Source organism: Ictalurus furcatus, chromosome 3 (assembly GCF_023375685.1).
Source record: "Ictalurus furcatus strain D&B chromosome 3, Billie_1.0, whole genome shotgun sequence".
Classification (NCBI taxonomy): domain Eukaryota; kingdom Metazoa; phylum Chordata; class Actinopteri; order Siluriformes; family Ictaluridae; genus Ictalurus; species Ictalurus furcatus.
The window spans coordinates 5,581,445-5,596,308 of NC_071257.1; the positions used below are offsets into that span (position 1 = coordinate 5,581,445).

General features: G+C 39.2%; 1 protein-coding gene across 1 annotated transcript in view; it reads right to left on the reverse strand.

The window, feature by feature from the left end:
- The window catches only part of LOC128605044 (CUB and sushi domain-containing protein 1-like), a 180,029-nt gene that overhangs the window by 23,490 nt on the left and 141,675 nt on the right, over window positions 1–14,864 (reverse strand). Inside the window, exons 49-56 of the mRNA XM_053620155.1 lie at window positions 12,776–12,961; window positions 11,775–11,969; window positions 10,309–10,482; window positions 9,418–9,591; window positions 8,237–8,410; window positions 4,742–4,930; window positions 3,732–3,905; window positions 2,986–3,168 (exon numbers count right to left, since the gene is read on the reverse strand). Of these exons, the coding sequence (XP_053476130.1) occupies window positions 2,986–3,168; window positions 3,732–3,905; window positions 4,742–4,930; window positions 8,237–8,410; window positions 9,418–9,591; window positions 10,309–10,482; window positions 11,775–11,969; window positions 12,776–12,961 (1,449 nt within the window). The remainder of the gene's footprint in view (window positions 1–2,985; window positions 3,169–3,731; window positions 3,906–4,741; window positions 4,931–8,236; window positions 8,411–9,417; window positions 9,592–10,308; window positions 10,483–11,774; window positions 11,970–12,775; window positions 12,962–14,864) is intronic.

Genomic DNA, 14,864 nt, shown 5'->3' on the forward strand with positions numbered 1-14,864 from the left:
GCCTTCCCTCCTATCCAGAGAACACAGCCAATTTTGCTCTCTTGGATTTTGCCACGGATGGCTGTGGCATTGTTGTGATTTGTACTCACGATCTTCCGATGATGAGGTGAACGCTTTTCTGTTGCACCACTCGGGAGCCAGCTATATACCCATTTATACCAATATACCAAGTTCTATATGCTGTTATTAGAGTTGAGCAGTTTAACAATACCGCTTGCGATGTACTGCTACATTAAGAGATTTGCATACTGGAGTAGACAATCGCTCGTCCTTCATTTACTTTCAATTAGTGGCTGTGAGCAGGCAAAGTTGTTTGATGGCTTGTTGCTTTGCTTCTGGTGATTTAATGACGCTGTTCGAGTTAGGTAGGTTTTTCCTCATTGTTTATGGATATTGCTTGTTTCATGCTGTCTGTTTGTTGGTCTATGCTATGGACCACAGCTATGATTATTAGATTACCCCTAAAAAAAACAAAACAAAACAAAAAAAACAACACCATGCTGTGTTTACGTATTTGTTTCTCTAAATTCGGATAAATGGCACTTGACATTCAAAATGCACTTGAAATAATTCACATATATTTAAATGATTACGTCCTGGATCCCAGCACCCCATCAAAAGCCCATTTAGTGTACTGACATGGAGCTTTTTTGGGGGGGGGGGGGGGCATTTGAGAATAAAGTAGGTGAAATATCTGATACGTTAAATCTTAATGTATTTGCATTACTGTCGAATACTTTAGGATTTAATGTAATTGAAAGAGGCATTGTTGGATGAGGGCTATAATTGTAATTAACTGCATTAGTCTGTAAGCTTCATAGAGAAAGTCTCTGAAGTCAAGACCAGTTAGACTGATCTTGCACAGAGAGATTTTCATACAATTTGTAAGCAATAAAAATATAAACCGCCAAAATTACTCTTCCTTTCTTTTCACACAAGCATTCAGTGAACAAAGTTTTTTTGCTTTGTTGCTTTTTTTTTTACTCTCCTGGCAAACAGAGGTTTCTAACAAGAAATGATTCAAGACGTTTCGTGTGTATGATAAATGACTCGTTTCCAAGCTAAATCGTATGGTTGTGAAAGAGGCCAAAACCATTAATGTAATGCACAACCCAATTCATAACAATCATCCAAAGAGCACAAGTTTTAAGTCTTAACCTCTCGAGGCCGTTCATCATAATCAGTGAAATTGTTACTGCAAAATTGCTACCTCACTATAAACACTGCCAGTTTATTAAATAGAGAAAAAATGGTTCAATAAAGAGTTAATGAGATCTCTGTGGAATGGCTCTGCTCGGGGCAAATATATTTCCAGACTAGAATTTGTTATTTCCAAGTGGCAGCAGGTTAGTGCTTCTCCTGTAGCCTAGTATTTACATTTAGTACCTGAGTGACGTTATTTGTATCCTCAAGATGGTACCACAGCCTCCACCTGCATCATTCCCAGCACCCATCCATCTCTTCTACCTTAAAGCATCTGTTAAAAGCCCCTTACTCAATTATGGATGTCCTCTAAATAATGCATCTTATTGATCTTGTGTACACAATCCATGGGCTTATTGTACTCAAAAAGTAATGGATTGAGGAGTTGATTATGCCAGATGGATTTACCGTTTTTACATTCATGTTACACACTCAGATCATACTCTTGAGCATCATGTTTCTTGCAACTTATGACAAATGTCCTGGAAGAGATTCATTTATATTTGAAATAATGTGAAATGATATAGAAAATAATTGTGTTTGTGTGCTAACAGCCACTATTTAGAGCAATTTTCTCACAACCTCTCATCAATGTAGTGCTTAAACATGCTCTGCTGTAATTACAGGGCATTTGTGTATCTCCACTAACTGGAGTCATTGAATTAACTAGTAATTACTGATTTTAGGCCTGTCAGCATCAAATACCCATGGGTGGACAAATGACTAGCCTGAGCATCGGGGCCAAGCTGATTTCCTGTCTAGGATATTGGGTTTTTTTTTTTTGTTTTTTTAAAATTCACAGTTGCCTAGCAGACGTGTAGCTTCGACCTAGGAGAGTCCTTGGTCCTCTCTTGTGGACTCTCCTCTTTACCTGGCTCCACAGGTTTTCAAAGGGATTTAGGTCCGGAGATTATTGTCCTGCTGGAAGATCAAATCTCCCAGTTGTAATCCTTGGAGAAATTTTTGCCTGTCTAACCATCCTCCGGACTGTGAGTGGGCAAAATACACGTGTCCTTGGGAACAGGTTAATTTCAGTACTGGTTGTTTTAAATATATATATATTTTTAATTATTGACCAGTGCCACGAACAGTTGATATGGGTGTTTTTAGGTGCATAGCACTTTTCATAGCCGTTGCCTGATTTATGAACATGAACAGTAAATAAATGGAAAAAAGATCACCCAAATACTCAGTTTGGGTGGACAGTGGCATGTGCGTACTATTTATACACACACACACACCAATAAGCCATAAGTTTAAAACCACTGACAGGTCAAATGAATAATGTTGATTATCTTGATTCAATGGTAACTGTCAAGGGGTGGGATATATTAGGCAGCAAGTGAACAGCCAGTTCACAAAGTCGATGTGGTGGAAGAAGGAAAATCGGGCAAATGTAAAGAGCGACTTTGACAAGGGTCAAATTGTGATGGATAGACAACTGGGTCAGAGCATCAATCAGGTCTTGTGGGGTGTTCCCGGTATGCAGTGGTCCAAGGAAGGACAACCGGAGACAGAGTCACAGCTGATTGTAAACTACTACCTACATTCCTTTTTTTTTTTTTTTTTTTTTAGCATTTCTGTTTATTTTCTGACACTCACAGAGTCACAGCTGATTGTAAACTACTACCTACATTCCTTTTTTTTTTTTTTTTTTTTTTTAGCATTTCTGTTTATTTTCTGACACTCATTTTAAAAATTTGTATCAAACCAGGTCTATGGAAACTTGATTTATAACGGTTTGTTCCCATCCCTCTCAGTCACCCATCTGTCTCTCCTTACCCTCACACACGGGCTGGGTGCCACTCCATGAACCGTTCTGCAGGCAGGTACGCTCTGAGGAGCCCATCAGAATATATCCCGCCTCACAAGTGAAGCGCAGGAGGCTCCTGACACGAAACTCCTCTCCCAGACGTGAGCCGTGTGGTGGAACACCTGGGTCACCGCAAAAACCCGAACTACCACCTGCAAGTAAGCATTTTGTAGAGAAATGTTGATTTTCACTTTACCAAAGTAGGTGAAAAAGTCCAAGTCTTATTTTATTTAAATGATCGCACATGACCCGAAGGTACTGTGTTTATCGTGTGCACATCTTAGTTACCAGCCCCTGACATTGCCTTAATCAGTGTCATGATCTTTGCATCATGTACGTGCTATGATTTATATTTATAAAGAATTATGTAATAAGTCTTAAGGAAAAGGTTGATCAAACTTTGTTTTCCATAAATGCAGTGACAAAAGATACTTAAAGATGCATTTATACTTAGCTTGTCCACAACAGAGGTACCTTCTAATGCTCATCTTATATAATCTGATGCTCAGGAAAAACCTAATAGGCTAAATCAGGTGTGAGAGATCTCATTTGAACTTAATCACTGCCTTCAGGGCACCTGTTCCACCCGAGTCATACATCATTAATCCTGAATATATTGACTTGGGCGATAGCAAGATACTGTTTGAGGTTGTAAAGCTGTACAAGGAGTGAGTGACACTTTTTGCACTAAGGTCAGAGCTGAAGCTTTCCATACCTGAGCAGTAGGGTGGCGAGCCACTCCAGCGCCCATCCTCCTGGCAATGGAGCGTGGCATTTCCCACCAGGGTTCGACCCTGGCTGCAGGAGTAACTCACTACTGCACCAGTGGTGAACTTCCTGCCTGAGAGGATTGCGAATGGGGGAATGCCTGGATCACCACAAGAAATAGCTACAGGAGGGAAATGAGGAAGAACGCAAGGGAGAAGGAACGGTAAAATCTTTAAGAACAAAAACAAGAAACTTTTAACATTTACACATCCTACCCTATCCTATCATCAACTGGTCACATATACGATGGCCCATAAGTGCAATACACATTAACATACCAAAAACACAGCAGCAGAAATGAAAGACACAAAACCCCATAAACTAATTATTGTTATGTCTCTGAATTTGCTGTTGCGTTTGGTTAGGTCACTATAAATGTATTGTTAAATCTGCCCACATCCCAGCTAATCCCAAATAATGTTTCGGTAGCGGAGTAAAGTTTTAGACTTTAGTCTTTTTTGTCAAAAATACACAATGGTTTTAATATCATTTTAGTCATTTGGATGCTGTATTCTTGTACGTTAAATTGAGGAAAACCTACAGCTGTTTTAGTCAATGAAAATAGCTTTTACACCCTCTGTAGTACACTGTATAGCAACCCATTTCAGATTAACTACAGATGTAGCTTTGAACTTATTCAGTGAAGTGCTGCGCACACTTTTTATCAAATGCATTGTTACATCCAAGCTAAAGATTACTCCCTTAAATCCTCTAAAAAGTTTCCTTTTGTCCAGTTAAATGTGTCACGTTTTAATTTGTTGAGGAAAAATGTTAGAACATTTAATCATAGCTGTTATGCACAAGGAGGAATTTTCATTTAGTTAATTTATTTTTTTTTGTTATTTTCAAAAAAATTTCGTCATGAAAATCCGGTCTTTGGTAAACATATTTTGTCCTAGTTTTCATCAACAAAATTAATGCTATTGTTTGAATCAGAAAAGAGAGCGTATTACTCACAAAGGCACTTAGGAAGCGATCTGTCCCACAGGCCGTTTGACTGGCAGGTAAGCACAGATGAGCCGAGCAGATAAAAGCCCTTCTTACAGTGATACATCACTGTGTGTTGGTAGTTGAAGCTCTCAGGATAGCGATGTGAAGAATGACGAACAGCGTTCTCCACGAAGCTTGGATCAGAGCAGTTTACCACTACGAGGTGAAGAAAAGAAAGAAAAAAAAATCACAGAGAAAACAAATACTTAATGTCTTAAGGTGTAGAGGCAAAGCATGGAGGAATGTGAAGAGTGGATATCACTTCAAGTCTCTAGAGCAATTTCTGTCTTTTCTGTTTGTTTGATTGTTGAACTGTCAGAGGAGCTTCTGTTTTGAAATGTGCCTATGACAAAAATGACACGTGATTTGATGCAAGATGCTTTGATATGCATGTTACCTATGCTCCCAATATTGTTAAATTTGTCTAACACTTCATGTGAATATACATATATGTGAAAAAATAAGCACACCCTATGGAAATTGTTGGCTTTTTTGACATATTTGGACAATCAAACATTTGAAACAGTTCAGTAATGATGTTGATCTACTTGAACAAAACCACAAGGAAAATGAGCTTTTTCAATCGTTTATACAACCATCCATCCATCCATCCATCTTCTATACCGCTTTATCCTTTTCAGGGTCACGGGGAAACCTGGAGCCTATCCCAGGGAGCATCGGGCACAAGGTGGGGTACACTCTGGACAGGGTCGTTTATACAACCGAAATATCAATAGATGTGATTCTTCTGTGGAAAAAGTAAGTACACCCTTGGCCTCAGAAGCTAGTATTGCCCCCTTTAGCAGAAATAACATCTTGTAGGCATTTTGCATAATTGTCCACCAGGCTTGCTGGGATTTCTGACCACTCTTCCATGCAATATTCTTTCAGTTACAAGATGTTTGAGGGGTTTCTTGCATGTACTGTCTGTTTTAAATCCCCCTACACCATTTCAATGGGATTCAAATCCGGGCTTTGACTAGGCCCTCCATTTCTTCTTTTTGAGCCATTCCTTGGTGGATTTGCTAGTGTGCTTAGGACCATTATCCTGTTGAAAGGTCCACTTTTGGACAGATGGCCTCACATTATCTTCAATAACTATTTGATATGATGCAGATTTCATAGTTGATTCAGTGAATGTCAGATGTCCGATCCTGAGGTAGCAACCCCAAGCCATAACATTTCCACCACCGTGCTTCCCAGTAGCTTCACAGTTGGTATGAGGTGCTTCTCCTGAAAAGCTGTCTTTGGTCTGCGCCAAACATGCTTGCTGTTACTGTGGCCAAACAACTCTATCTTTGATTCGTCTATCCAAGGCACATTATTACAAAAGGCCTCATCTTTGCCGATAATGCTCATTGGCAAACTGTAGACTTGCAAGGCTTTTTCCTGGCACGCCTCCCATCCAGGTCAAATCTGTGCAATCTCTTTCTGATTGTAGAAGCATGCACTTTGATACTAACAGTTGTAAGACTCTAATTTTATGCATTTAAAGATGTGATAAATGTGGAGGTGTGTGTGTGGTTTTTTTTTTGTTAAGTTAAATTATGAAAATTGCTACAAAATGTCAATTTTGTGTCTCATTTGACAGTGTATCAACTTTATTAATAGGCACTGTTTAAAAGAGGATCAAATGTTTGCTTGTCCAAATATGTGAAAAAAGCCAACAATTTCCATGGTGTGTACATATTTTTTTCACATGACTGTAGTTCAAGTAAACCCACAATAATATGCTCATAAAAAGCAATATGCTGATAACATGGACTTGGTGCTGTTTAGCAATCCCTGGACAAAGGTTAAAATCCAGCACAGAGTGGGAGGAATCAGAGACAGAGGATCAACAGTGTATAACAAATGGTAAGGCAAGTTAAGGGTCCAGGATATCACCAAGCCTTTCACAGAACTGGGTTACCGCTTTTCTGACTGTGCACTGCACCATCAAGAACCCCAGGAGATGAATTACCCTTAGTGCTCCACAGCTCAGGACCATAAGACACTACAGCAAGTGGTGAGAGCTGCCCAAACCTTACAGCTTTACCAATGCTGCAGAGCCTCTACCAGACCAGGGTCATCATCACATTATTAAGCACAATATAAGCCATCAGGCTTGTGAACGACTCTCCTCTACTGCCCCTGTTTAAATTATGCCAGAGGTTGCTGGGAGGATTCACAGAGTAAGAATTTAATTGTATTGTGTTATAGACTGTTTCCTGTACATATGACAAACTCTTGAATCTTGAAGCCAATTCTCCACAAGGGGAGAAAGCTACTTGACTCTGTGCGGCCATGATGATTGATTTAACTGACCTTCACAATGTTATCTGAGCGGGCCAGCACATGGCAACATCTAAGAACCAGCTAGATGAACTTCAGAGCCAGATGGACTGCTCTAAATTCAATGTGTTCTGACCTTACACTGGGGCAACACATTCAACAGTAATACTGTAGCACAGCTTGAGAGGAGACATCTGTGGTGGTAAACTCTTTCCTGTTGGGTCACTCCCAATCAGAGTTCTATTAGGAACACCATGCATCACCAGGAGACTAATGTGTATGCTCCTTCTACTGAGGCAAAGGCATGTTAACGTTCATGGCATTTCTTTACGTTTCTGTTAATGCAATGCTTAACGCTTTCCACTAAAGAAAATGTGCCCATGGTTTGAAGGAAAAGCTGAATCTTGATGTAACTCAACCTTGGACCACGTTTAGCATGAGTCTGTAGTGAGATGGTGTGATTTGGAGGAGGAGCCAAAAGGAGAATGTAGCACAGATGTATTTTACTTTCAATGGCCTATTTGTTTTTTCCTCTCTCTCCCAAGATTGACTGCATGAAAAGTGTGGGTGTGTGGTGGCACCAAGCAGCAGAACATGCGGGTGAGCTGGAAAGAAGTGATCATTTTTTTGTTTTGCTGTCTGCCCCAACACCACAGTGAGCCAAACGGAAAAAAAAAGTTCAAGTTCAAAGCTTACCCTTGGTTCTTCGGTGTTCTCTTCTTTTTATATTAATAAAACAAACAAATGCAGCTCACACATGGTAACACACTGTAACTGTTCCATTTCACTCACTTCAAAAAGTAGCTGGGAAAAGGTTACATCTTTCACAACACCAGAAAATCCCTGTTTTCTGCACGTCAGTGATATGTTATAGCAAGATATGCATGGGGAGACCCAGTTAATGTCAGAAGGTCTGCTATGGGCTCACTAAACTTTGAAAGCCAGTCCATCATAAAAGAAATCAGAATATGATTTGTAAGTTACCCATTGCAACTTATTGTATGCATTACGTTACGTATTCATCAGCATATCCAGCCTCACAGATATTTGCTTCACCAAACCAGTGCAGATGTTGGTCAAACAGCCTCTTATAGTGATGATCAGGTTCTAGAGCATATTTGTTGAGATTTTAATAAGATGGTAATTAAAATTCCCAATCAAGATGCTGCAGGTGCATAACTCTCTTACCTTTGCAGATGGGCAGTGGGTTGCTCCACAGGCCATTCATACGGCACTGTGCCCGAGCGGTTCCATGCAACACATAGCCGGTGTTGCATGTAAAGTTTACCACGTCATTGAGGTTAAACTCACTCCCGTTTGTCCGCCCGTTAGCTGGGTTTCCAGGATGGCCACAGGTAATGGCTGTTAATGAAAATGAAAGGTCAGAATGTACTACAGTTACTCTATATTATGCACAGCTACATGTTGTTGATTCTAAATTAAGACAGTCACAGTTTTTTCTGACATATAAACAAAAATAGAAGAGCAGGCTCCTTGGTGCAAAATAACCATGCTTTTTTTTTCTGCACCAATAGTGCAGAATAACTAGAACCATTAATTATTAACTACAAAGATAAATGGGTGAGAACCTAAGGACCATGAAGAGGATGACCCTGATATTTACCCTAAGCACATGGATCAGTGTAACCTCAGACCACAGTAATATATTATTTATGCACTGAGTACATGTATCAGGCATGTGTGGCCCTTGGGAGGAGGAGGAGAGGGGCAGGGTATGATATCTCAAGCATAACACACTAGCAGCAGCAGTACTCTGAAAGGAGTATGTAAGAGACAGATGGTACCGGTAGTGTACTACAGCAAGGCCAGAGAGACTGATTATTTATATATATATATATATATATATATATATATATATATATATAGCAGGATAGCTAAACATGCAAGTTAGCTGCAGACTGTGCAACTTGGGCAATGGCAACTACAGTGTAAACATATATTACATATGCATTTTCCACCAAAACTTTGAAATAAACTTGCACAACACATGAGAAGTGTGGTCTGTTTATATACAGCAGGGTCCAAACATATGAGTTCAAAATCAACATCTGTTTTTATTCCATCACTAATACCATATTGTTCAAAAACTACTTTTTAGTTAGAGGAAAGGGTATTTCTAATTGTGTTTCTTGCTTATATTAAATACATTAACATAGAGGCAGTGCATCAGGTCACACTGTGTACTCTACACATCAAATAAGTGACATATTGAAACTCAATAATCAAAGCCCAGGGATAAACTCAGCCCTATTAGTCAGCCATAGTGCTATCCCTTTGGTCTAAGAATGCACTGCTGACATTTCTAAAATCAGTTCAAATCCCACTGAAAGCTTCAAAAGAACACTTACGAACACAGACAGGTGCTCGCCCTGACCACCTGTGGTCCTGCTGGCAAATGCGCACTGAGGTCCCAATGAGGCGAAATCCCAGGTTGCACTGGTATACCACTGTGTCTCTGTAGCTGGAGCCATCGCCGCTGATGTGGCCATTAGTGATGGGATCAGGCGAATCACAATGACCAGCTACAATGCATCAAAGCACAGTAATTCATTCCAATTTTGAAGCAACACAAGCTATTCTAAATCCACTGATTAATATAAGACAATTCAATTAAATACTTTTATATCTTTTAAAATTCAGCACAATCACTAACTATTGCATTACTCTCCAAAACAGGGTTGTTTGTTTTTTTCCGGCCTGTAACATACGTTGATACAACCACTTTAGCAAACCATAGAAATACATCACCAGTCATATTTCACTCTGCTATTCTCTGAAAATAATTGTAGTAAGAAAAATATTTACATTAAATTCATTTTTAAAAAATGCTAGAACGATTAATTATCCAATGACAAAGACAAAGTTTCATGTTGGACAATACTTTTTACTGTAATTATGGTAATTATGCTCATGTCCCTTGCATTTTCTCTTCTATTAGTGTATGGGAATATTCAGAGATTGTATTGGCTCTTCCGGTTATAACAGTTTAGAGCTGTCTAAATGCTAAAATCCACTATTTGCAAGCAATACATCATTTGCTTTTAACTATACTTGCATTTGCCATTTAAAATAGCATTAAAATATATAAAAGTATAGCATTCTATAATAACGTAGTATAGAATCCTGTAGTGAACTAATAGTTATTATTCAGTAAGCAGCTTTTGAACTCCCTAAATGTGCCATTAAATCCTAAGTATGCGTTTAAAATGCTGAAACCTGCACGTATAGGATTCTCTTACCCAGACATTTAGTCTCCACTCCACTCCAGAGGCCATGGGCCTGACACTCCCGCACGTGGGAGCCGACTAGCGTGTAGCCGGTATTGCACATGAAGATGGCTGTGGCACCAAAGGTGGTCAGTGTACCCATCTTCTTGCCATTAGGAGGAGAAGGCAACTCCCCACAGGAGATAACTGCAAATGACAAAGGCAAGCTGGAACAATTCACAGTCAGGAAGTGTAACGATGAGTGGTAACCCTTAGTGCTATTCATATTCTTATCATGACTTCTGCATACATGAAGAGGTGAGGGAAACTACTATAATGGTTCCATGGCTCCATGGTTAGTGCATTTTTTATTTATTGAAAAAGATCAAACAAAATTTCAAATCTTCTGCCATAGGATTAATATAATTATAATATAAATAACACAAAACATATTAGCAGATGCAGTCGAAACCAATAGAAGAATGCTTTCATAATTTTCATCATCAGACAAGTGCCCATTATTTATAGTCAGTTCTTTTTTAAAGCTTCCATTCATCTGAACTTTATCTGAACTCTGCACCACACCACAGCCATGTCAATTTACATTCAGCACAATCCTTCTGCAGTCCACACAAATTTTAATATTTGTTAAAGGATCAAATTTGGCATGTATCCCTCATTAGCAATATCAGGTTGTTTATCTAGAAGCCTGCATCAGTGGACCAGGGGGATGCATGGGTTTCCCATATAAACAAGGTTTTCTCTTTACATTTACTATCTGACCTCTAATTAGCTACAGCACATTCTGTTGAAGACACAGTCACTGGCGTGCTGTTTGCTTAGCTTGTCTCGGAGGTATAAACAGATATGTAAGTAAATGTAAACATGCGTATATGGAGATGGGGAACAAATTACAGCAAAGAACAACAAAGTGTCTTAACAAGGTTTGGGCCATGACAAGCTTTCAGGCCAGCACCCTGGAATAGATTTTGCTAGAACTGAGACCTGGTGTCTGCAAAGGTCATACTATAAGATTTGCATAATTTTCATACATCAAACTATTCAGTGTGCCCTTGTGTCCTGTGGATAGGGACATTGTCATTCTGGAAATAATCACTTCCATCAGGATAGAAATAATTACCATAGGATCAAGGTGATCAGTTGGAATAACTAGATTTGCAGTGAGTCTGCTCTAAGGGGAGATACGTACTCAAACCATGGTAGCAATGCTACAGCAAAAGAGAGCCACTATTGTTTGTTTTTTTTTTTCACCCGTTTGTCTGACTAGCTATAACAGTTGTGCTGTTCCTATGATAGCCCTGTTCCAATGATATAGTGGCAAATTACCTAGCAACAGACGGATTACAGTCGTTAATTGTACATGTACAAAATATAGTTAGGTTTTAAAATGAATGGCTCATAGTCTGTGCGTGTGTGTGTGTGTGTGTGAGAGAGAGAGAGAAAGAGTGCATGTGTGTGTTAGGGCAGTGTACGCTTACTTTTGCAAGTCGACTTCCCCTCTAGTCCTTCCCAGGTTGCATTTGCTAAGCACTTGATAGTTCTTTGGCCCCCCAGGTAGTAGCCAGGAATGCAGCTTAACATTATCTGAGAGCTGAGTTCGTTCAGCGTGCCTGAGATTAGGCGCCATACCATGTTTTCTGAAAGCATACTCTCGATGTTGGGACACTGAATCGCTGCAGGATAAAGCCAAGAAAGCATTAATGGAAAAGCTCATTGCTGGGAAACTGTGAATTGAAAAAAAGCATCTCTGCAAAAGATACGATACATATTTGAACTTCATTCTCAGAAGTTATCAAGAGTCCTTTCAAATACACAATTAACCTGGTCACACATTATTTATTTGTTAATAGAGACTGATGTAAGACTGAGTCGTTCCTTCTTCTAACTTAAACTAGTTGAGTTTCTAATTTTGATGAAATAAGAGACCTGCAGTTAGGACTTTTGTGAACAGATGGCCCATTTAAGACAAAATAGAGCAAGCTAGTTCAAAAGAACTTTTTAAACTTTGAAGACTTTTGGGCATGTCCAAATTGGCACCATTAAAATAAAAATCTCACTTTACATAAATAATAATGCAATTATCAAATAAAATGATTTCATGGCGACTTAAAAAAAGCGCAAGTGCTGCCTTCCTATTTCCTACAAACGTCAGTTTTAATGATTGTTGGCCTGGTGCTGCAATATGTGCATCCATTATCAGATTCCAGGTATACGGTATATCAGCTCCAGAGGCCATTGCTAATTCCAGACAGAATGAGGCAAAAGTAGGATATGGACATGCCCCATCATAGCATTTACCTGGTTTTAGTACCAAACGAGTAAAAATCAAGTCATTATCAGTCATTTTGGCCAATTACCTGCCCTACATCATTCTCAGATGGAGAGGATGGAGTTGAGAGAGGCCACTCGATTAAGTGGTGGAAATTTGAACATGCTGTTGTCATAGAGATGAAAAAAAAAAGAGGAGGAAGAGGCTCACGTAAGCAGTGAGGAGGATGAGCCGCATTGCTCCAGGTGCCATCCTCTAGGCAAACAGCGGACAGCAGGGTGGTATTCTCGGCCCAAAAGCCCTCGTCACATTCATACCGCACAGTGCTGCCCACGGTGTACTGTAGCCCATGGAAGGAGCCATTGCCCAGGCTTTCTGGGACACCGCATGATATTGCTGCCAATAAAAATACAGCGCATTGTTACAATACAGTGGAGCATGGCTGCCAAACAAAACTGAACATGGTTACCCATATCAACATTCACGATGTACAGCAAAACCCCCAATAATTTTCCACACTGTTTCGGTCAATAAGAACACACTATTAGTGGACTTATTAGTGACGATTGGTGAAACAATGAGAGTTCTTAAGTATCCATCCATTCTTCTATAGTGTCCATCCATCCATCTGTCCGTCCATCTTAATGTGTAGAATCGTTTCTGTGCATTTCTACAACATTCATTCATCCATCATCCATTATGTATAATCTTTCCTAGTCTTCCATCCAATAAGAACACACGCTATTTGATTATATTCGGGAAAAACAATTTAATATCAACAGTTCTTGTGTATCCATTGATCCATCCATCCATTCATCTGGACATACAGTATATTAGTGTTGGAATAATGATAGTTTCTTCAGTATTCATCCATTCTTCAATAGTATCTATCCATCTATCGCAATCTTCCCTACTGCTTCCAGGCAATAAGAACGTACTATTTGGACTTACAGTACTGTGCAAAATGTTTTAGGCACCCTATTATTTTCAGTACAAACTTAATTATAGATTGATGACCTCTACATTATCAAGACATTTTAGATTCCCAATCTAGCACAAAATGAAATGTTACAGAACATTTTTTGTATCTCATTAAAGAAAGCAGCATATTATGTAAGAGACCACTTTTCACACAAAAAACACAATGAAGGCTGCTGGGTTTTGCCTCAAAAATAAGAAGCAAGTACGACAGTCAAAGTCTCCAGAAGAACTGTGGCTGGTTCTGCAAGATGCTCAATAAAACTTACAGCTACACTGATTGCAAATAAAACTACACTAATTGCAATGGAGACTACTTTTTTTTTTTTTTTGTCACACCAAATATTGACTTGACTTATTTTTATCTTTGCTCTACAGCATTTCTTTACATGTGCCTACAACTTTTGCACAGTAACTGTATATTAGACGACAATGGTGGAATAACGACAGTTCTTATTATTATCCATCTGTCCATCCATCCACCCATGCTTTGCACAAGTGAGAAATGCAAAGTTCACCACATTACTGCACACTACATCTGCTCTGTGAATAATGAAATTTAATTAGAGAGTGTGGTCAAGATCTGAGATAAAAATTGAAGATGCACACAGGCAAACAGCTGTTTCCTCTGCTTAGGGGAAAAGTGATGGCACCAATTAAAAGTGATACATTGGCAGATCGGATCCCATAAAGGCCATAAAACCAACAAAAATAAATAAATAAATAATTGTGTCTAAAGTCCTTGCCTTGTCCTCATTGACTTTTGCACTGAAGGCAATGAATTGTTCTTGCTGTTTAAAGAAATGATTGGCTTTAATTAGCTCACGTTGTGGCTCTGTGCACTTGCTCCGCAATCAGGGAAGAATATCAATGCCATAACCGCCAATTCTTTGAAATGTGTCATGTACCACTCCATAATCGCCCGTAATGGCTGTCCCTGCTTGAAACGTCAGTTAGCTTGCTGAGTAAGGCTTATGTAACTCATGAATTTATATATATATATATATATATATATATATATATATATATATATATATATATATATATATACACACACACACACACACACACACACACACACACACACACACACACACACATATGAGACAAGTGAAGTGAATAACGATTATCTCGTTACAGTGGCACCTGTCAAGGGGTGTATATTAGGCAGCAAGTGAACAGTCAGTTCTCAAAGGTGAGGTGTTGGAAGCAGGAAAAATGGGCAAGTGTAAGGATCTAAGCGACTTTGACAAGGGCCAAATTGTGATGGCTAGACAGCTGGGTCAGATCATCTCCCAAACGGCAGGTATTTTGGGGTTTT